Source organism: Anabrus simplex, chromosome X (assembly GCF_040414725.1).
Source record: "Anabrus simplex isolate iqAnaSimp1 chromosome X, ASM4041472v1, whole genome shotgun sequence".
NCBI classification, from domain to species: Eukaryota; Metazoa; Arthropoda; class Insecta; order Orthoptera; family Tettigoniidae; genus Anabrus; species Anabrus simplex.
In genome coordinates this window covers 44,277,413-44,302,778 of record NC_090279.1, presented here as the reverse complement: position 1 = coordinate 44,302,778, position 25,366 = coordinate 44,277,413, and the positions used below count along the sequence as shown (strand labels likewise).

Sequence of the window (25,366 nt, the reverse complement as noted above, 5' to 3'; positions counted from 1 at the left end):
CTTTCCACTGCAAATCGAACAAATTTTATTGATTTAAACTTGTATTCATATTCAAATGAAACTGACTTTAAATATTCATGAGAAATAAGCGTATGAACATTAAGACGATTTTCAAGTGAAATAATTAAACATTTAATCTGTCAAACTAATCTATTTCATAAAGTTACCTTAAGTACGTGTGTAATAATTACTTGTTGATGTTTTAATACGGTTAAACCTTCATCACAAGTGAACAGTATTTGACATTGTATGACATTGCCGTCATAGGAACTTGTAAATATCCGCGAATTAAGTATTTAGTTATGGTGGATAAGACTGATTTTCGTGTGTAAATATGTTATAACTGTGCTTCAACATAAACAGTGAATCCAATCTAATGAGCAATAACAATCATCTACCAGTGATTAAATATTAGAGGAAATTCACGTAGTAAAATACATTCAGACTCACATAGTCCAAAGGCCAAGTGGTAAGTCGTTCATCACGAAATCCTTCCTAGACTCTCACATGCACATAGGCGGGAAGCCATGCTAATGCAATATATGCTACAAGTCATTCGGTAGAAAATCCCACTTAGCACTTGACCTACAGACTCAGATGGACGACAAACCAAACCGCTGCCATCTATGTTGCAAATCCGAAAAGAAAGCATAATCGCTCACGTGCGATCTCACACGGGTGACGAGCCATACCGGTGTGATATCTGTTACAAATCCTTCAGCAGTAAATCTCGCCTAGGTTATCATGCCCGGATTCACACGGCTGAGAAGTTAAACTGTTGCACTATGTGTGGGAAGCAATTCACCCATTAAAGTGGACTTATGGTACATATGTGGACTCACACTGGTGAGACTCCGAATTTAGGTAATATTTGTGGCAAATCTTTTAGCTTGGAAGTTGGGCCTAACATCACAAATACAGACTCATACGGGAGACAAGACATTGCAATGTAATGCGTGTGGCAAGTTATTCAGTAGAAAATGCCATTTAGCGCGTCACATCAAAACACACGCAGACTACAGGCCGCACGATTGCAATGTGTGTAAAAAATCCTTCGTGCTTAAAGTACACCTAACACGTCACACGGTGAGTCATACGGGGAAAAAAAGCCACACTGATGCATGGTCTGCGGTGAATCCTTCAGTACGAAATCCTGCGTTGCTTGTCATATTCGGATTCATACCGGCGAGAAGCCATTCTGCTGCAATATCTGTGGTAAGCTCTTCACGCAACGAGGTGGACTCACGCAACATAAGCGGATTCACAGCAACGAGAGGCCATAGTGCTGTAATGTCTGCGGCAAATCCTTCAGCGAGCAAGTCGTTCTAAAATATCATCTGCGGGCTCACATGGGAAAAAAGCCACATTCCTGTAATGTGTGTGGGAAATTTTCACCACGAAATCCGGAGTAACGGGTCACATGAGATCCTACACGTGCGAGAAGCCATTTTGTTGCACTGTATGTCGTAAGGCTTTCAGCAGTAGATCACACTTGGCACGTCACATACAGACACACACCAGTCGCCGTACAAATGCAGTATATGTGGCACGCCATTCATCACTAAATCCTGCCTGGTTTGTCATATGCGAACTTACACAGATGAGATGCCATACTCATACAATACCCGTAGCAAGTCATTCCGTGTGCAATCCGCCTTGTCACGTCACATGCGGACTCATACTGGCGAGTTGTCATTCCCTTACAATTTCTGTCGCAAATCATTGAGCAGAAAATCCCAACTGGTACGTCACATACTAACTCACACGAGAGAATAGCTACACCAAAGCAGTATCTGTAGTAAGCACTTCAACGGAAGAATCGCACTTCCAAAACGCTTACTGGCGAGAAGCCATACCGAGAAATATCTGTCGCATATCTTCAGCCAGAAAATCAATCTAGCAGTTCAGATCCGAACACACACTGGTGTAAAAGCACACGTGTTCTCAGTAATATGATAATATGTTTAGAGATTCATGTAACTTAACGCTGCACATCTGAACCACACTCGAGAGATGCCGACCTGTGCCGTGTTTTGTGGCAAATCTTCGCTCGCAGCACCACGCTGTCGGTGCACGAGCGTCACGTCTCGCCGGGATGAAGCCGCACGTGATTTAATACTGTGGTTTTGTTTCACGTCACACTAACTACTGAACGAATAGGACCATCTCAAATTCTGGTGATGTAGCCAGGCACATGCGGTCGCACACAGTAGAGAAGTAATAAGTTCTTCAGCCACAACAGCGCCTCCTCGACACACCTCATGGTGTATACCGGAGAGCGGTCCATCCCTTTGTTTTCATCCTGGCTTTTTATCATAATGCTTCGCTTTGTCCCATGTACTTTAATCTGGAATGCTGATTTCTCGAAGTCCTTTTCTTGTAGATAATCCAATTATTCTTGCCTTTTAGCGAGGAGGCATACTTAAAAATCGTTTTAGTTTGTCATTCATCAACCATTCTTTGAATATGGTCATCAAATTTCAATCGCCTTTTTCCAATTGTGTCCGATATTTTCTCAATATGTTGGTATAATTCCGAAGACCTCCTATTCATCCACACCCTACTATGCATACCTGGCAAAACATGTCCGTGAGAATATTTCCTTTTAGTTTTTCGATAATTTTAGATAGTGATCTTTCTCCAGTATTATCAATGTTTCTGACATGTGTGATGTTTAAGACCTAATTACGTGTTATAATATATTAATTTAGCGTTCAAGGATATTAATTTTTGTACCTTTTCCATGTGATACTATGACCTACTTGTACTATAGAAAACTTTTTCTGTTTTCTTCATGATTTAATGTTGATTGCTGGAGAATTTCCCCAAGTATTAGAAATTATTTACGTGAGGAATTTTGCCAAACTGAGTTACGCGGTTTTGTTTGTACGAGTAGATACTTCCGTGTATCGGGTTTTCTATTATGAGATTTGGATTCATTTTAGATGCAGGCTCATGAAGTTTTGCTAGGGACTAAATTTGTTGCCTATTGTTGGATAAATCAACTTGACAATATGTTATGGCCAAACATTTGATGTGAACTTTATCATTAACCAGCTTGCCAGGAAATGCCTTGAGGCAACCTCTAATGCTAAATACCATAGTTATACTGCTGAGATAGATTAAAATCTAACTCTCCCCTGTCTTCAACATACTAGCGTGATAGAATCAATTATTGTTGTTAATAGTATGAAATCATTATTGTAAATATTAATTGATTTTAGTTATGTAGCCATACGCCAAATACATAATTTTTATTACCATTATTGAAGTTTATAAATTACAAGTTGACCAAAGCTTTTCAATTTGTATACATAACTGATTGTACGTCTGTGCTCATGAAATCTCGCAAATTAACTTGCTTAAAATTCCTCTAAATTTCACTGCTTTAATGCAAACACGTGCTTCATTACGTCTGAAAGAATTCGATGAGAAATGCACTAAATTTAACGTCCCATGCCGAATAATAATTTGACGAAATTTTCTAACCCACGCAAGCATCGTACTTTTCGCCTCGTATCCTCTCAACACAGAAATTAATAAAATGTCATAATGTTCCATATTGAACTGTATCACAAATTAAATTGAAACAAGAAATTAAGTAGTTCAACCTATTCAATGCAAGTAAATAAGAAATGTAGTGTTACATACTTATTTGGTTGAAAACAGTGCCGGACATTGCGTGTGTTGTGCCACTCTTCAGGGACTTGCGCTTTGACACAAATAAGTGACTGTTCTTCGAGTTCATCTGGATTTTATGATTTAAAATCGGACAGTCCTAACCCCTATTGTCTTATAATGCTTCATGAACTGCTTTTGTGAAAGACATATCCTTTAATTTTTTGGTTCCCTGTTCATTGTTTTTATATTTTTAATTGGCTGATGATGACCCAGATTGGTGGTCGAAACCGGTACCTCTTTTAACCAAATAAGAATGTAACACTACATTTCTTATTTACTTGCATTGAATAGGTTGAACAACTTAATTTCTTGCTTCTATTTAATTTCAGAAATTAATAGTTGAAGCTGTGATAAACTTCTCCTAACATAATACAAGGTCATATCAGCTCTACACATAGCAACGTCACCGGACGACATTGTAGAAGTTACTGGAATAAACAGACAGTATTTAACTTTTGTCACCGCTCAATTTCTGCTCTTCGTCGTCCCTGTATGTATGGATATATTGGTTTATTTTACGCACTTTTGCATAATAATTTTTTGCAATTTCATTATTTTATTTCTATTAGTGACTGAATACCAAGAATCTGAAAAAGAACACAAAATATATACCCTCGCAATTTTCTCCGCACGCTAATAATATGCATTCAAGAAACTCACCGAGGCTAGAATCTTCGCCGTTCAAAAATCACGGACATGCGTTTAGTGGTTGAAGATCCTCAGTGCTATCCAACATCCAGATCCTCCCCCGTAATGACATTGAAACTCCCACAGTAGAGCTCAATTAACAAGCCGTCAGATACTGTATTTAGATTTGTGGAGCCTTCCAACATCAATATGAGAATTTTGTGTTTGTTTATTTCAACAGTCAGAATACAATATGGGGCTACCCAGGTACCGACAAAAGAGAAGAGGCTGGCATAGAATGGGCAGATTCGTGCGATCAAATTATACTGCATAACAAACTTCCAGCATCATTCAACAGTGCGAGATGGAACATGGATATAATCCAGATATTAACTTACAGTATCCGCGTAAGCAAACATATCTCAGTTATCAGCGAAATAAGTGGGGCAAAAATCCCTCATCTCTCTTCTTTACAGACTGTTATGCCCTCCAGCGTTCAACCGTCTACCCTCTGTGAATTTACTAAACGCCCCCATAATCCTCTATTTGCAACCAGTTCTGTGGCTTCGTCTTAGATTCATGCGTCTTACCTTTAAATCTTTAGAATGTGAGTTCCTCTTCGAAGAAGATATCATTTTATGAAGGCTGATCAGGAGAAATGTACCATTTCACTGGACGAGAACATTTTGAACGTAGAGCTTTTTACTGAATCATATGATTATTTTGCAAATATCGTGAAGCATTGTTCTCGTATCTCAATTCCCTGAGGCTGCACACTGTATACAGAAACTAGGGGAATATTGTGAAACTATCGTGATCTCTTTGACAACGATCCTTTGAGCTCCGAAACCGTCCAAGCTGGGGAAGTTCCCTTAAAAGCGATATCTAATAACAGGATGAATGGAGGAGACTGATATAAGGAAGAGCAGCCACAATGCCTGGAGGTTTCTTAAGCATCTGAGTTGTAAACCTAACAGCTAGAGAGGGTCATGCGAATGTAACATCTAAAAATATTGTCCGCCACCTCGTTGAGAATGGTAAACCTCACCATCACACTTCAAAACTTTACGGTCAGAAGAGTTAGAGTTTAGTCACCTTATGCGGCTTTTCACTGAGCTCGATAGCTGCAGTCGCTTAAGTGCGGTCAGTATCCAGTATTCAGGAGTTAGTAGGTTCGGGCCCCACTGTCGGCAGCCCTGAAAATGGTTTTCCTTGGTTTCCCAATTTCACACCAGGCAAATTCTGGGGCTATACCTTCATTAAGGCCACGGCCGCTTCCTTCCCACTCCTAACCTTTTCCTGTCCCATTGTCGCCATAAGACCTATCTGTGTCGGTGCGACGTAAACCAACTAGAAAAAAATATGCGGCTTTTCTAGCGGTGAGCCGGGAGGGATAGACGATATCAGATTAAAGCAGATTAACCTCCAGCATACTACGCTGTCGTGATAACTCCAACATGGCGCGTCCCAGGTGGCAGATAGGGGGAGTCCTACCCGATTTTCCGGCCGACTTGAGCGAAATAAAATTTATCTCGCGGACCAAACACTTAAACCTCTGTGGGTGGGGGACTAGTCCAAGGGATGCTGAATTTCCTGGTTTATTTATATATTTACTCGTGTCAGAATCATACTTAATCATACAGTAAAAGTAAAATAATTTCAAATTATTTACGAAAATTCCAAAAATTAACAAACATAGGAAATTGACCAAATTTACTGTACATCTAGATGGTGTTTTCCAAAACTCAGCCACACCTAGGGCATTGTAATCAGCAAGCATTAAATCATGGTTTGAGCATGAAAATGGGCTGAAAGGACATTGATACATATGGTTCACTTTTTTTCTTCACCGCAGCCCCATAACTTAAGTGATTACTTCGCCCTGCTGACACCAGTTCTTAACTCTTTCGCTGCGGAAGTCGACTTTTGTCGACTTACTTCCCTATAGCATTCGCTGCGGAAATCGACTTATTTTCCTGCTATAGTTTCCACGCGCTTCTTTAATAAAGCCGCATAAATAATACAAACATCTATAGTCATGTATTGACTATGTAATAAGCATTGTTTGAAAACGTTGCCGCGAATACTGCACCTATGTTTAATTGTTATTTTTCACCCACCCGCCCGCCAACATTCCTATCAGCTGTATGGCCGATAGCAGGCTTCACTCAGCAGCTATGAGCGAGCGGAAAAACATTAGTAATGACAGTGACGAAATCTTCAAACTTTTAGTGGCCGATTCTGATTCAGTCTGTTCAGTAAATTTGTACAAGTGAACAAGTGATGATGCGCATAGTGATTGTTCGGAAGAAAGTGCCAACGAGGAAGATCTTCATTTTGTTTCAGACTAGCAGGATATTAATGATGGCAATGAAACTTCACTAATGAATGGAAGAATATTGTACAATAAGCTTCAAAAAGGGCAATTAGTGCTACTGACTTCAGAAGTTCTGTCATAATCGGACTTCTACGAGAGTATCAGTGCAGTCCGCCGGCGAAACGTGGAAGACCTTCTGATTACATACCTCAAGCGTGCCTGACGGAGACGCACTTTCTTGGGGAGCAGCAGGACAAGGGTCACAAACCTAATTGTGTTGTTTGTTCCATATTACCAGCAAAATGTTCAGAGAAAGGAAGGGACTGTGCAAGAGTAAATAGACAGTACTTTTTGTAAGAATTACCCAGGGCAGCCTGCAATGTGTCCGGTTCCATGTTCAGAGATGTATCACAATGTGTGTTTCGAGGTCATATGTCACTGCTAGTTTCCCAAAGTTGAGTTAAAAATTGTGCATTGGTGTTGAATGTCACCAACCTTTAACAAAAATTAAATTTCAGTTCATTTGGGAAATACGAAAAAAATTACATTTTTCTATAAGTGTTCTGTTTAAAAATAGCGCAGCGAAAGAATTCGGTTAAGGGACCTCCAAACACTCCAGTCTTCATTACACCCAGCCGGAAGATATTCACGTGGCCTCATCCATTATTGCTGCTTAGATTTCCATCAGGAATGTCTTGCCTTTTCTGGTGGTCCTTTCAAGGGCTTTGATGTCTGGAGGGAACTTTCCTGGATTTCAGCCTAGATTGAGATTGTTGATGACCAAACACCGGGTGAGCTCCAACATTCTCAATCTTTAGTCGTTCTTGATCAGCAGCGATTTCTCGACGGTTACTTGGAGGTGCAACGCCAGCAAGTCAGTGTATCTTCTCAACAGGGGTAGGTTTCAGGCATCCTGTGATTAATCTACAAGCTTCATTCAGGGCAGGTCCACAGTCTTAGCGTGTGTTGATCTATACCACACAGCGGATGCGTATTACGCAGCAGTGTAACACAGAACCAATGCAGTGGTTCTAAGAACTTGTGGCTTTGCATCCCAGTTTGTACCTCTCAGCTTCCTCAGGATGTTGTTTCTGGCATTGACTTTGTGATTGATGTTGAAACAGTGCTTTCTGAAAGTAAGTGAGCGGTCCAGCGTTACGCCTAGGTACTTTGGGGTGAAAGAATGTTCCAGGAGGGTTCCATTTGAAGAGACGTGTAATTTCCTTGATGCCTCTCTGTTCTTGAGGTGGAAAGCACAAAGCAGAGATTTTGACGGATTCGGCTTTAGGTGGTTAGCCTTGTATTATGTGAATAATTCCTTCCGAGCGCTGTCAAGTGTGAGTTCTACCTCTTCAAATGTTGCACACTGGCAGGCTAGTGCAAGGTCGTCTGCATATATGAAACTTATTGTTTTGTTAGGGAGTGGTTGGGCATTGGTATAACTAATAAATAGCAATGGAGCCAGTACACTTCTTTGGGGCAATCCGTTTTTCTGTGATTTCCATCTGATTCTTTGTCCTTGAAAATAAAAAAACTGCGGTTCTGCAACAAGGTTGACATCAATCCGGTAAGTTTTGAATCTTTCGTGAGTGTAAAGATCTTCTGAAGCAGTATACGGTGGTTCACTCTTATCATATGCAGCACTGAGGTCAATGAAAGCTACCCCTGTAATTTATCGATTTTCAAAACCGTCCTAAATGTACTGCGTGAGGTTTGAACTTGTGCAACAGCATTCATGCCTTGTCTAAAACCTTCCTGTTGTGGAATCAGGTTTTTGTTGATAGTCTGGATGAGTCTGTTGAGTATCATTCCTTCGAAAATCTTATATCGGTGGCACAGAGGAGATATTGGTCTGTAGTTCCTGGGGTCTCTGTTGTCCTTTCCAGGCTTTAGACCAGCAATTACACGTGATTTGCTCCACAATATTGGAATATTGGACATCTGTAAGCAGTTATTATAAAATTGTAGCAACAATTCTTTCGTGTTTCTTCCAAAATTCTTTATTTTCTCAATTCGCAAATCATCCAAACCCGCAGCTTTACCTGATTTGCGCTTGATAATTGCATTTTCCAACTCAGTGAAATTGAAATGTTGCATGAGCTCAGATATTTCTTCATCCCTACCCGCAGGTACCTTCAACATAGCTCTCCGGGTTTTGGCTTCTTGTTTTATTTTGCCATTCATGAGAAGTTGGTGGGCAATCTGATTGACTGTAACAAAAGAATGTGTGTTACTCATGGTTGGATCTCTGGTCAACTTCATTAGGGGTCTCCAGGCCTTTTGGCTGCTCAGCGTCATAACCACCAGCTCTCTCTTTTCGATGAGGCTATTAGAGAAGTTAGGGCGTGTGCTGCTGTAATAGCTTCCTCACCTATTAGTTTCTGTTTGAATAGCTTGTAGTAGTCACTTAGTTGCGAGACTGCATCCAGATTAAGACCTTCGATGTAACTAGTGCGACATCCACGGGGAATAGATTTACGAGAACTTTCCTTAACAGCCTAAGTGACCTGTTCATATGATTGGTTTTGATGTTTTGGACCGTATCATCCAGTAAAGCAGGGAATTTTGACCAATCTCCCTTTTTTGAAGTTGTATCTACGACGAAAGGGAACATACTGAGGTCGGATAGCGGAGTAAAACTGACAGGATTGTTCTGTGTTGAGACTTAGGTACTGGGTTGCATACTCCCTTGCTGCATTGTTCTCCTAAGTTATTAGTGACGAAAATCAAATCTGGATTATATCCTCTTCTCCAATGGCCACTGTTAAAATAAAGTGGCTGTTCGCCATCATGAATAAGAGAGACTTCCGTAGCATCTGCCCATTGTTGTATTAGCTCGCCGTTGTCATAACTGTGTTCATATCCCCATTCGGAACTGTGACAGAATCTATGGGTCTGGTGTTTACCTGTGATTAGTACTCACTATGTTAGGAACACCACGGGATAGTACGGGTCCCTGTGATTAGTACCTACCATGTTAGGAACGCCATTCTTGCATTGCGTATGATTGGGGCCCTTATGTGACGAACACCGTAAGTCTGCATTACCTGTGCGTAGTGAAGAACACCGTGAGTATACTTTAGTACCGCTATATGATAAAGAACATGGTTCTGCTCTACTAGGGATACATACCATTATGAGGGGCCGTTGGCTTGTATTTTCAACAAAAATATCATCTATTCAGGGTTGTGCTTTGGGAGCAGCACCTTGGTCAGTACATACCATTGTTTTAAGTTCATAATCATTGTTCGTCGTCGTGTTTTTTAATTGTAGTCGGAGTATTGATTTGAAATTATTTGTAAATTGTAATACTGTGAGCTGCTGATAATTTTACCTTCGAATTCATCCATTCATTATTCATAATCAAGAATTGAATTGTGGTCGGTGGATGAATTTTTGGACTTGAAAATTTTTCTTACATTTCGTACCATTAGAAGCCGATAACCTAGATTCTAGGCCACTATAAACAATAATAATAACTATCACTTCACGAAGAGATGGAATATACTTGACTAATTGTTACACAAGTTCTAGGTCCATCATGAGGAAAGTAATCTATACAGCTCAGGAGATTTCTGGGCGTGGCTGATGTATGTTGAGTGCCGTTTGAAGGATCTACACTTGGCCAAGTTGTCAACAGTCCCTCCCCTGTTACTCTGTTATACATAACGGACAGGCGAGGTAAGCTGAGCCCAGCTTGTAGGAACACGCCCATTCCACACGTCGGCCTCAAACGTTGCCAGATCCTCACTTTCATGGCAGTTTCCATCTGCTACGTCTTCGGAGCTACACCAACAATGTGTTTTATGTTTCTTTTCAGATAAATTTCTTGCCACTTCGGGTTATTCTTCCATTTACTGGATGCCACACATTGTGTACACTACTGACGTTCATACAGAGCGGATTCCTGAGAATGCTGCGCTCAGTTTCCGGCGAAACATTGGTAGCTACTAACGCAATTCGAGCGCAGCATACAGTGAAGACACTGGCCGTGAAAGACTATACCGACAATCTCAAAGGGTTCAGGAAGCTCTCGAGCATTAGGAGCGGGCACTAGTGAAGTGATGACCCACATTACCAACGACATCTTAAAATATCTTCCTTGCAACACATTTACCCAAACTATATATTATCTTGGTCTCTTTCCTGTAGCTCCACATATCTTTTGCTAGTGTTCTCTGTCACTGGACCACCCAAAAGGTGCCTTAAATGATGAGATCCAAGTTCAATACTAAGTACAGGCCCATTTCGACCAAGACAGGTGTAAGGTTATTGCTGACCTAAGATCAGGCGGCATGATTGCCTAGTATCATTGCCGCTTAGCTGGCTGTGGGTAGAGTTCCGCCCAAGGAATGTGGGAGTCATTAAATTAAGAAGACATCCTTCTGGTTCGGATTCCACATTAAACTAGAAACCCTTGGTCATGATCAAGGTATCTATGTTCAGGAAAGACAGCATGTTTCCTTTCATAAGAGACTGATTTTTTTCTTGGTGTTGCTTTATTTCCACTTGTCTAGATACTTTTTAGTTACCTCTTAAATTGACTAAACTATATGATATTAGTCTGGATAAAAAAGACATACGAACCGTTGCCAACCTGTATTAAAATCAGTCCTCATCTGTTAAAGTTGATAACACCAACAACCATGCTATTGAAATAAAGCAAGGGATGAGGCAAGGCTCTGTTACAACTCAACTGCTCTTCAATATCTACTGTGAAAGGGTGTTTTTCTTAAGCACTGCAAGGAAAACAGGATATCATCATTGTTAATGGAATCGTAATAAATAATCTGCATAATGCATATGATACTTTTCTGTTTGCAATAAGTGCTGATGATCCACAGATATTAGCAAACTGATTGGTCAAACAAAGTTCTGCGTTTAAACACAAAAAGTACTAACTTAGTGACCGTAAGAAAATATGTCATTCAACCTATAAAAGTGACAGTACCTGGCACATGTACAGTACTGTAGGTACTGCACTGCTCAGGACAAACTGATCCATTACCTTAGGTTTATAGCGACAACGAGAGCCGCAGGCACAATTTACCAGTCGGTGGTGGTGCGCAGAGATATCAATGTGGGCCTTGAAACTGAGGGTCGACGTGGTTCAAATGCTAGCCATTTCTTCAGAACATACTATTGCACATGTCCTGTGAGTATGAATTCCTATCTCTAGTCTTTCACGGTGATCTTGATTTTATGGATATGGGTGTATTTAAAACATTCACAAAACTTACCAGCACCAATAAGTAGATGAGAAGCGATAAGAATCTGTCACAACACAAAGCAGTAGAAAATTTAATTTCAATAAATAAGTCATTCTGAAAAGGAAATTAATATTTAAAAAGGGTACTTAAATGTTTATGATGGAAGTTGATTAGGTCCTGACTTGCAATGTCTCACGATTGGTCCACTTAGCATCCTTTAGGTTGTGGTGGGATCTCCCCTTTTAGTTCCATATTCCAGAAAGGAATAGCCCTTGCAAGGTGAATCATGATGAAATTAGAGATTCTTCTTGCAAACTGCACAATGATTCCTTTGTTCCTAGTCTTGCAGGCTTCTCGTAACAGTAAGCTTTCTGACACGCGCATAGACATCCACCCACACACACAGGCACACACACTGAAAATAAATGGCATATTAATATGTGCTCCAACCATGCCTATTTAAATGTCAGTTGACACTTAACTTGCGGGTTCAGATGACTTATGCATACCACACGTGTTCCGGAATTAATATTATAGTGGTTATGTCTTATAGAAGACGAAATAAAGTGTTCCCTTTGTAAGACATCATGGCTAATAAACGTCGCTTGGCGTAGAATATCTTGTAGAATTGTAGTGGGAAAGCGAAGTGAAGTTGTGCTCTAAAGTAGAGCAGTACGAAAGCAGTAGAGTAAGAGCTGAGTAAGTTGAGCGTCGATTACACACTGCCTTTATCAGTTCTCGGCCTAGATGGTGTGAATAGTTGGAAACCAAACATAAATTTTCTTCATTTCTTTTCAAATTATTATAGTTCGAAACTGGTCTTGTGAAGAGTTCTGAAAACTTTCCGGGCGGTGTTAGCCTTGAAAATGTTAACTGTAGGAAAATAGGCGCCATCATTGGTGTCCACTTCACATTTGGCCGTTGGGACGCCTGTTTTGTGTCATTATGATATGCTGTAATGATCAGTTAAGAAAAGAATGATAGTGAAACCAAAAGTTACTTCCGGAACATTCGTCAATATAGTAATGCACTTGCATTTGCTTACGTTCAAGTCGATATCATAAATGTAAAAAAATATTATATTAAGTAGTAAGTACGACTGACGAATATTGTACTGATTTGTGTATTCCTTAGTTCACCAGGGGCTACTCCACTGCAAACTTTTATAAACATAGGAGATTTCGCGTATGAGTCCCCTAGTTATACATTATTAACAATTAACTTTTCTGAGATGCTCAGCTATCTTTTAATACTGTAATTGGTTTTAGTGTAAAATAACGATAATCATTAAATTTACTATTTGTTAATATATAATTCTCGCAAGTGTCATCGAAATGTGTTTGATCCAACCTAATCACTTCCCTTTCGAGATAAATTGACCCATGAGCATTTCTCTATGCCCAGACACCTGTGATCCATGATTCCCCTTTACAGCGTATACCCTGCAATTTACCAGTGTTATATTACACTTCTCTGAATATTAGCTTCCAAATATTCCATTGGATGATTCTGGATGTCGGTTTATCTTCAAACTAGTGTATACCTTGTTTCTTAATATGGATAGATCTGTGTTGATATAGGACAGTCGAAGTTCATAGAACTATTGTATTAAAACTATTTCTGGATTGCTGTCTCTCTCTATCTCTCAGTGAGAGAATTTGTTTCTTGTATGGTGTGGTACTGAATGTTCACTTTGTCAACAAATGTTAGTTGAAGTGACTTGTTTTCGAGTGTTTTACTGTAACTGAAATTCTGTTAGGATCAACTTGCGTAAGCTTGATCACCTTAAGAATCATGTCTTTCGGGGTTACTTCGGACTGTGCTGCAAGAATATAAGTATAAACTTGGAGGCAAGGTCTATCGTAATTACAATGCCGAGAAGCTTGATCTCTTAAATGGATTCTTGGTGAAAGACATGCGGAGAAACTGCGAAGAATTAACGGCTACCTCGATCCTAGAACCGAAGGGCATAGGTAGGCAGCCCACCTTGACTTTAAGGGAGGAAAGCATGCTCTGCATAGAATTTTGAAAGATGATGCATTTGCGATTCTATTTTACTCTTTACGTTTCCAAAGTAACCCCATGTATCGTCAAATTTCGGACCTGTATATGAAAACTTATGTCCAAAGGTGCATGTAAATCTGGGGAACTGTGAACACCGAATTTTTAAAATAAAAACTTACTTTTTAACGTAATGTTTGAAATTACATAATAAGATACTCTCGCAACAATTACTGGAAGAGAAGGAATTCAAGCAATTGCTTCTTTGTGGTACTTAACAACTGGCCGTGTACGTATCGGCCTGCATTTGGGAGATGCTGGGCTCGAACCCATTGTCGACAGCCCTGAAGTGCATGTTTTCCATGGTTTCACATTTTCATTTTTTGTTATTTGTTTTACGTCGCACCGACGCAGATAGGTCTTATGGCAACGATGAGGCAGGAAGGGGCTAGGAGTGGTACGGAAGCGGCCGTGGCCTTAATTAAGGTACAGCCCCAGCATGTGCCTGGTGTGAAAATGGGAAACGACGGAAAACCATCTTCAGGGCGGCAAATGGTGCGGCTGTACCTTAATTAAGGCCACAGTTGCTTATTTCCCACTCCTGGCCATTTTCAAGCTCATCATAGCCATACGACCTATCTGTGTGGTTTGAAAGAGAAATGCCTGATATCGTAAAATCATAAAATCATCATAAAAACAATATGACGTATGTTATGTTTAATTAACTTTCGTTAGTAGGGCTTAAATTTATGATTTCAACTGACCACTGCTCTTTGACTGATAACTTCATTCAAACTTTTCACCTTATATTCTCTTTCAAAAACCAAGGGAACTTAATGTTATGTACGTAGTCAATGAATATTTACAGGCTCATAAGTTCCATAGATTCATAGTTTACGAATATTTGTTGTGTCAGTTAAACTATTGTAATTAGGATACAACTAAATGTACCTGAGAATTATTGTAGTGTGATTATTTTATTAGTAAATATCATTCTTGCTTCATTATTACGTCATATTTTACTGTAGGGGAAATATGTCCCTAGAAATTTAGTTCCCACTTGAATTCGACTGTTTGAGATAGCCTGTTGTAATTAGGATAATGTAAGTACAGTTTAGAATTGAAGAGTAGCTATGTTAATTAGATAATAAGTTGCTTGCTTTGGAAAGGCCAGAAATCTCATGACGTTAGAGATGTCTATAAACTTATCTACCAGGTTACATCCAGCAGGAATGGCGTTGACTTCATTGTGTGCGCAAGCCCACAATATTGAGGTGCTGAGGTTCAGTGCTATCCAGACAGCCTTATGTCAATTACAATCGACGTTGCATTCGCTCGAGCTTGTGTTTTTTCTGTCACAATCCGGCTGTGATGACCTACATAAGGAACAGAATTGGCAAGAGCTACGAGATCAAGTTTCAGCGTGCCCAGAATATGAGTTCCCACTTATCTGTGGTGATCTTAATGCACATGTTGGTCACAAAAATTATGGTTATAACTGCGATGATGTAATACCTGCGGTATCTGAAATTATGATGGAACTCATATATTGGTTTTCAAAAGCAAATGTCTTGTTTTTAGTGGTAATACGTTCTTCAAAACTGCATCAATCATCTCATTATCTATACTTGTGGTGACTGCAGAAACCAAATTCACCTTATCTTTGATCGGCACCGTGATCTCCGACTAAGAAGGGATGTGAATATCATGCAGTCTGTGTACCACCTCAGCATAAGCTGGTCACAGAGAATTTAATGCATTGTACATGTGGAAGGATAAATACCCCCGAGGAGGTCAAGTGGTGGAAGCTAAAGTTGAGTACGAAATAACCCAGTTCCTACTGCATTGAAATCCAAACGTTCTTATGGATGATTAAAGTCCAAGAAGAGCTTTAGAAAAAGACAGAGAGATACTGTATATAAACTGGGTTTCAAATAGACTCCAGAACACAGGGAAAGAATTGTTTTTGCCGAACGTGTGGCTAAGAAATCTGTCGCACTCACTGTAATGACCTGTGTACGAAGTGTATCAGAACTATACTGACAAAGAAATCAGGCATACTCTTCGTGTGATATTGAGAGTGATGATGCAGTTGGATTGCTAAGGATATGTACCTTTTTGAGGAAATAAAGTGACCTTGTTACTTCGGGCCGTGCATTTCAAATTGACGAGTTTGCTGTATGTGCTATGACAGAGAGTCAGCCGCTGTGTGTGAGAAGAGGGAAGGGGAGGGGAAGTGAAAAGTGGGAGGCAGAGGTAATGCTCGGTGCGAATGCACAAGTTTCTCGTTCATTTCGCATAGTCCCGAGCTCCGGTAGGCAGTGTACAGTTTGTTCTACACAAATTGACTACTATGTGAACCCCATAGAAAGAGAAGACATACTTGCACCAAGAATACAAGCACTTTTCCAAGCCGTTCGCCACACACTACACATCCTGTACAGAGACCAAAGACACTTACAACTACACCATTGTGAACTATGCACCAAAGTAGGAGGGGGCCATATTGAACATCTACTGTAATCAAAACATTGGGCGTGTTGATTCCTTCGATCAGTATTTAATGAATTCACAATGTTGTGAGTGAAAGAATACAGATCGCGACGCGGCAGCTTTGCATCTTCTAGCATGTTAATTAATATAGAATATTACTGCGACAAACAGGTGAGAGGAGAAACAATCTGGTGCTTGCTTTGCCTTCCGTGAAACACGGCAGCAGCTCGTCAATTCGAATCGCGCACCGGGCAGTAAAAATTTAACCTACTTTTCTCAAAAATAATAATTTTCCCCGCCAGCCTGATTGAACCATTATTCTTAACATAACACGAAGAGCATCCTTGAATTTTTTCGGTATAGCTCTGATAAACACTGTACATCACTGAACTCAAACGAAGGAGAAATGAACTATTTTCCAGCTGACCAAACTTGACACATGTATTGAGCACTCTGTGTGCATTAGAGGCAAAAATGACCAGTGATTACAGGACAAACAAGAAATCTTCAAAAGTCAAAAACATTTGTAGGGATTTCCTGCTTTGAATTCCCACATCACCGTATGGCAGATGATAAGACCCATCTTATCCATCACACCAAAAATGTCGACAGTCCCATTAAGAGTATAAAGAAAGAAAAAGCGCTAGAACCAGATGAACTTCCAGGAACCTCTGGAATTTTTAGCCATTTTAAGAGCTCATTATCAACTGGCTGACAAGCGTGTTCAGTGCCAGTGTTGACTCTGGCTCTGTTCGCAGTCATTGGGCTACAAACATCCTTGTTCCATTTTTAAGCAAAATAACTATCCAGCAGAATGTGCACATTACCGTCCAAATTGCCCCCAATTGCACATGAGAAGACCTTTGAGAGTATCCTTCATTATTGACTGCGTGAAATCGTCGGCATTATTGCTAACCAGTGCATCTTCATTAAGGGTGCTGGAACAACTCATCCAATTCTCACTGCCAGAATGCTAATTGAAAATCACTTAGAGCATCCGCAGGCAGTGTACTTTGTCTTCCTTGATCTTGAAATGACTTTCGACCGTGTTCCACACCGTGTGATCTCGTCTGCACTCGTGACCATGGTGTTCCAGAAATGCTTATAACTTGGATCAAGATGCTATACACGAACACGAGAGGTTGTGTATGTTGCGTTGCCAAACGTCTCGGAGAGCTTCTCAGTGAATGTTGATGTGTACGCCAATGTTCCACTCTGTCCCCATTGTCCTTTGTCCTCAGCATGGACACCACCACATGGGACCTGCAAAGGAGTGTTCCTACGACTCTAATTTATGCAGATGATGTTTCACTTTCTGACAAACCCAGAAACGGACTGCAGGATCAATGTGAAGATAAGTATACCTGTTTCTAAAAAGCTTAGAATGAAAAAAGTAAGAGTGAATACCTTTTATCATCCGAACCGTCCAATGGCTCCATTCAAGTTGATTCAGGTATCTAGGATTTTGGCTACACTCTGTTAGTGGGGTAGTTGTTGAAGTGCGAATTATGAAAAAGGCAGCATGGATGAGATGACGCGAAGTCAGAGGCATACTCTGTGACTGAAGGATGCCACTACATCTGAAGTCCGGAATATACTGCATGGTACTACGTCCTGTTGCTGTGTACGGTGTTGAATGTCGACAGACTGAGAAAGGTATGGAGTAGCAATTATACAACATGGAAATGTGTATACTCCATTAGTCGATGGGAATCGCAGTCCTGCATCACGTAAGAAAGACACCGTTCACCAGCAAATGAGCATCGCACCCGTCACTCGTAAGACATAGGATATGTTACTAATGGTATGGTCATGTCCTTTTGCAGTACCTGAGGCAGTTGATAGTTTCACCCAATCCTTTGAAATTACTTTGCAATGTTCACATGGACCTTCGATAAAAGAAGATATTGAAAATAAGAAACAAATATTGAAAACTAGAAATGCTGCTGCGATTGGTAACATTTCTGGGCATATACGAAAGTCAATTTGTTGAGATATAGGACCAAATCTGTAGTGCTTTTGGTTAGTGTATGTATTAAGCAGCTGTACCAGATGAAAGAGGGATTAACGTAGCAGCCAATAATTACTCACTAGTCGTCTTGAGTGGTGTTGTATGCAAGCTCTTGGAATTTAATCTTTCTGAATATATCATACACATTTACGAAATTACCAACTGGTTCGTTAGGTTTCAGATACATTATTCCACTGAAGCTTATCTTGTACATTCCAGCAAGATATATTAGATTCAGGAGGTCAAAAGTATCACGATTGACATTTCTTAGGATTTTGTTAGGGTAGAGCTTGACAAAATTTAGTGCAGGTGGGCAAAATGAAATAGTGGCTAAATGGGTGACTATAAAGACGTGGCCACATTTTTAGAGTAGACATGAAAAAATTGAAAATTGAACACATATAATGTTACCATTTTTAAGTTGATGACTTTAGTACTTGTTACATCCCCTTAGCTTTCGTGAGTGACTTAAATCGACTGGGCGTACCCTCAATCATTATTTTACACTGACTCCTTAAATCGTCATCATGAAATCAGATCTGAACGAGCTTCTCAATCAGGCCATTTTTTGTTTTATTTGTTTTTCGGATTTTTCTTTGCTATCGCCCAAAGATTTTCTGTGGGGTTCATGTCTGGTCTGTTTCTAGGCCTATCAAGCACATTCGTATTGTTTTCCCTTAAAAATCAAATTACTTCCTTCGCTTTATGGCAACGAGTCCCATCATGATTAAAAATATATCACTTTGGACAAACCACTCTTGAACCTGAGGTACCAAACGGGTTCTTAATACTATACTGTTCACGTCTCATAGTTCCTTCTACAATATATATTCGTCCACCTCCGTACCAAGAAAGCGCACTCCAGACCATCGCTGAAGTTGGATGCTTCACTCTCTGCTTCACACAGTGTAGATGGAATTCTTCTCCTCCTTTTCTTCTAACATATTGACTTCGCCCTCCTTCGACCTGAATTCCGATTCGTCAATAAAACAAACCGGAAATAAATAAAATCAATAAGCGTAGCATTAAATACAATAAACTGTACAGTTTCAAATACAAATTTCATACTTGTACTGTACTGTACGGTTACATCAGTCAGATTGGGTAAACATGGAATAATCAATTATATTTACGAATTACAGGAATTGTCATGGACTTGCCTGATTCCAGTCATCAGATGCCCAATTCCGGAACCTCTTTCCAGCCACAGCAAGGGTAATCCTCGATTTTTATTGAGGTCGTCTTGCTCTCATTCCAGCATAAAACAGCTCTCGCCTCAGAGTCCTGGCTGATACCAATGATCCATACTCTTCTAATTTTTTACGTAAATCCGAACTAGTGACATTCGATAATTGATCCACTTCCGTACAACCGATTGTTTGCGTGGGTCGAAGCACGCTCGGTCTTGGTCGAAGGCAAATCCACGATAGTCGATAACACATTCTATGATATGATCGGTATTTTTAACTATGTGATGTTTGTATCGTTAATGGAATTGAATTTAAAGCCAGGATAACAGATCTTCCGAGTGAATCTTAGGTGTCGACGGACTCTGCTCTGCAAATTCTTTGTTCCGCTCCATTCGCTTGTTGTGATTTAACATATATTCTTTGACCACGTGATTGTTGTTGTTTGTTGGCCTTCTAAGATTATGATATGCTTTAATGAAGTGTTCGAGTTCTTTTGTTATAACTTAGTGCCTCGCAGTTCACTGTATTCGTTGGACTAATTATACTCGTTCCATTGACTGGGTATATCGCTATTCGCGCAGCCCATTAAATTATAAAAATGAAGAAGAGTAATTACATTCGTTCCACGTGTGTATGTCCTTACCATGTGCATATTCTTCGTTCACGAGGTTGGCGTCGTGTTCATTTAATAGTTTAAGACTTTGTGTGATTTGCCATGTTTTAATGAAGTGTTGGCCTGCCTTGAATGTTTATGTTATAATTTTATGTGACGTTCAGTGATCCAGGTTCCTTTCGATGCTTCAGTGGATATAGAGACATTTTCTCGAACATTTTCATACACTATATTCCTATTGTAGATTATCATGAATAAATCCAACAAGATACAGTATTTCCAGACATTTAAAGAATCATATTCTGTTGCTTTCCGTGTTTACTAAAATCAAGAAAGGTAGAAAAATTTGCCTTTGCACTGTATTTGGGTGTGATATTAATATTGAACACGGTGGAAGAAATGATTTAGGTGATCATGTGAAGTGCGGTAAACACCTATGTTACGTTAAATCGAAGGAAGATAACAAGAAAATCAACAACATTTTTGCCAAGTCTGGAGACGTTGACAGTGACGTAATTAGGGCCGAGTTTCTGTTTACTTCCGTTTTTGGTGGAATGCAATGTGCCTTTAAGTGCGGCTGATCATGCTGGTGCTTTATTTAAGATGTTTCCCACATCAGAAGTTGCAAAGAAATACATTTGTGGTCGCACGAAAACGACATGCTTTTTAAATAAAATGGCAAAAATGCACCATCTGAAGTTATGTGCCTTCAGAACGGACCATTTTCTTTGACAACGGATGGAAGATAGTATACGAATGCCAAGTTGAATCCTATTGTTGTTACATTCTCCGATAATCCTCAGGGAAAAGTAGTGAGCATTGTGCTATCCATACCAGCGTTAGAAGGCGGCTCAACAGGGCGAAACATAAGTAAGCTGATGTAAACACAGCTGAACTCTCATAACATACCAACTGAAAACTGTGTGGCTTTCTGCTCCGACAATGCTCCTGTTATGATAGAACACAAAAAATGGGGTAAGGGGGAAGGTACACTTTTACAAGTATAATAATCTACAACATTTAACCTTTTATTTCTCTGTAACACTATGTTCTGTTGAAATGAAATTTAACACACTCATAGTACTGTCCTTCTTCTTTAGTATTCCGTTTGAACATTTGCAATTGTCCCATGTTAATAAAAATTAATTTTCAAAATTCTGGACTAATTTCTACATTCATTATGCTTTTCCTTGATAATTTCTACAAATTTTCATATTACTGGAATATGATTGTTTTAGAATATTTACTATGCTTGTGTTAACAATGTGAACTAAGATCCTTAGGTTATCCTTTGAAATATTATTTATTCTCCTTTTTTTATAGGAGTAGTTTAATTTTTGGCATTCCCTTGAAGTATTTTCTCCCCAAAAAATACCAAAAACAAAAGTTAGAGCAATGGTTCTAGTTCATTTGTTAAGAAGCAAAAACTACATATTCTGCCCGTTTAAGCCACGACTAACACATTAGAAACATAAGACACCCTCAGGGGTGCGCAGTAAGGGATTGACATGTTCCACAAGAAGATGGTGTGGATCAAGGAAATGGACTGATATCAGTAAATAATGAACCGTCGAAATACACATTAATGGTGGATGATTTATTACAAAATAATTCCGTCCTTCTAAGAATTACGATTGTATGAGACGATCACTAAAAGTTTTAATTTTACGTTAACTCTTGCTGTACATCCAAAAATTAAAGCAAATGGGATGGTACATGTTAATGAATTCTTATTAATTCTGACACACATTGTTTTCATGAAAGTCATATTTTATCGAATGTTAAATTTGATTTTGTTAGAGAATTATGCTCGTACGCATGTCAAATCATGCCGGAAATTCTGGAACAAGATTTTAAATGCTTAAGTTACATGACTGGTCAAAAAGATGAAATACAAAAAATTTATAATTAACAAATTAATTTCATTTGCTAATTATTTCTCCAATTTAAAGCGACCTTTCAGTGATTATCTCTTCAGTGTAACCTCAGAACACACGTGACTTTACGTGATAAAAGTAAGCAAGAAAGAGGAAAAAAATTAAATTAAATTTTAACCAAGTGTCATGACCTTAACACAACGCCGAAACGCAGAACAACGGTGGTAACACACACATCAAAAATTCATATCAAAAATAAGATCACTCAACCTGTGGAAATAACAAAATAAAATGCACGTAATAAGTCTCTCATTACCCTCATCCACCAAGGAAAGAATTGGAACCAACTACATCTAAGGGTACTATTTTACAAATATACACACACGTCCACAAGTTATACGTCCATTTTATGGAAATGGAAGACTCCCGTAAATAATGGCTTGCACATAGAAATAATCCATCAGGTACAAATAGTCTGGGTAATGGTGACTGATAATATCGTCAATATCTACATCGAACTCAGGACGTTACCAAAATTTATCAAACCTCAGGAATTGAGTAATATTACGCAGCTACGATTTGGATATTATTGCGATGACGCTCATCCAGTACGACAAAATGCTCTAACAATCTCATACGCTCAATTTTATTTTGTAGGAAGACATGTGGTTTACCTCGTGGTTCAATAATATTTTATGAAGACGCTATCGCCTATGGTTCTCTCACGAAAACAACTACTCGCAAATACATCAAAAATGACGATAAATTATTCCTAAATATCCATTCATCGTTGCACACAACATCACAGAAAATAGATTGCATGTGCTTCTGATCATAGAGACGCGAAGATTCGCCCCCAAATAGCACATAAAATCACCATAATCCATGCAACATTTCTCCACGTGGCACAACGTGAGAGGTACAATATCGAAAATAATTCGCCACACCCGTCAAAAATATCACGGGAAAATTCTCATAAATGACTGGAACCTCACGTAAATATAACAATCAGACAATATCCTCCCTTAAAAGTATGAAATCGGATCCAAAAGAAAGCAATCTGTATCGTTAGCGTAGCATTAATATGTCAGATGAGCCTGCTCCCTCATAAAAAACGTGGCAACCACTTTCGGTAAAATATAGGAGAAATAAATTCCGAAGAATAAAAATATCACGCGTACACAATCCTCAATATTATAGTAATTGAATGGAAATGTAAAATTCCTTAAAGGTTAGCTGATGGCTGATATTTAAATCAGATACTTGTCCGATGACATGACTTATTGAAACCCGCGTGGTCGATGATGTTGACATACCGTCATCACGCACTTTAAAATCGAATAGTAGGATAAAATACAAATTCAACGTCGTATAACACAAGAAAATGACATGGTAAAGATACTAGAAATCTACTCAAACTACTGTTCAATCAATAATCCCTTCAAGAAGAAACTTAACTACTTATTACAGCTACATAGAACAGATAATACCCAGTATAAATGTAATGTCGACTTAACTTGGATGTCTTGTTGACCCTGGTCTCCTTCTAGGCTGGATTCATGGCATTAGGACGCTGTCGGCATTGGTCCCGTCTTTTAGTACTGCATCCTGATGTGGGCGGTGTCTCCGGGGCACACGAATTTCTTACTGTAGGTCTTCATTGCCTTGACCGGTATCGAACTGGTACTGCTTGATGTTCACTGAAACTTTCACAAAAATGTTAGTACAAATTCCCCACTCGTGGTTTCACAGTTGACATGTAATGATTCGAACTTTCTTCCCAGACACTATTGACGTCTCTTATGATTGTAGATGGTCTGTTAAACTGCCAAGAAATGACACTGTTCTCCTCGTGGTGCAAGTAACAGCTGTCCAGGTCTATAAAAGACCTCCCTGCGTAGTGAGCTTCCGAGAAACACGCGTAGCCAGCAGATAAGCAAGAGTAAGAAAATCCTAGTTTGGTTCGCCACCTATATTCTGAGCTCTGACGTCATACCTCGTGATTCGATTGACGTCCTGAATTCCTCGACGTTGTAATTAACATGTCCCCTAATATCTTGTTAACCTATTTGATCCAATTGTTCCCAAATCGGAACATGATTTCTTATTCTTGTCAGAAAACAATAAGCTAAGTTAAGGCTGTTCTATTGTTACTCGCGCCTAGTGTTGAATTCCGTTTGAGAGGTCCAACTCTGTTCCAGGTTTTATACAGTACCGACATCAGTCATTTTGTTGTTGTATATTCATGCTGCAGCCGAATGTCTTCAGACTTCGTTCTTACTTACGTTTGAAGTAAGTTATAATATTTGTTTAAAAAATCAGTGACAAATATGTTTTTTATCTCCGGAGTTTACAATGTGCCAAAGTAAATATTAAGAACACGATACATGGGGGGATGGTAAAGGATTCATTTTTGTTGTTCCCAAATGGGAACAATGGGACCTTGCATATAGTGTATTTCCTGTATGACACAGTAACATTTCCACTGACAACCTAAACATTTATCACATTTGAACATCTGTATTAGTAAGATTAGTGAGAAATTCAAACGCATTATCAATGCTCATTTTCTCCGGATTTAATCAGTAAAACTTCTATGACTTTTTCGTACATATAACCGGTTCGATGTAACATCCGCTTCACTTCACGTTTTTCATATAAGTTCGTTTCTCCCTTATTTCAGATGTCTTTCAAGAAATTCCTGAAACTTGAAGAGATTTTAGAAGAATTAGAAAATGACAATCTACAGGGTGAAGTAGATATTGTTATAATGCCCCCTGAAGGAGGAGATGGGAACTTGACAGATGATGAAGCTGGTGACGATGACGTAACATGCACCGATGAGCAAGATCTGCCTGCAGAAGTGTGTGGAGAGGTGGAACTACACCATGCTACTGAAGATGATACTGATGATGGCGGTGAATCGCATTCTAAGAGGGCTAGGTCTGAAAAAGATCCACGCATTTCCAGTAAAACGGCAAGTAGTAAAGGCAAGAGAGAGAGAATTACACCGCAATGGAAGAAGTCGGAAAAATATATAGCCAATCTATAAGAAACTCCTATTGACAGTTTGGAACAAAGTCATCCTCACCTTGTAGGACTGCAGCCGTTTTCCCTATTCCGTTATTTTTTCAATAATCATATTTTGGACATGTTTGTAAGGGAAATGAAAAGATACGCATATACAATATGACTAATTTTTACTGTGATAAAGAGATGTGCAAAAAAAATTTGGAATAATATTTATGTCCGGATATCATTCTTTATCACGAGAAAAATTGTATTGGTCAAAGGCAGAAGATGTTTCTGTTCCATTTGCTTCAAGGCAAATGAGTCGTAACAAATT

General features: G+C 39.3%; 1 protein-coding gene across 1 annotated transcript in view; it reads left to right on the top strand.

Annotated features, from left to right (window-relative positions):
• Positions 1-24,732, top strand: part of LOC137503258 (zinc finger protein 568-like) — a 60,621-nt gene extending 35,889 nt beyond the window's left edge. The window contains exon 2 of the mRNA XM_068230799.1: positions 24,704-24,732. Coding sequence (XP_068086900.1) covers positions 24,704-24,732 — 29 coding nt within the window. The remainder of the gene's footprint in view (positions 1-24,703) is intronic.
• Positions 24,733-25,366: the final 634 nt, after the last annotated feature.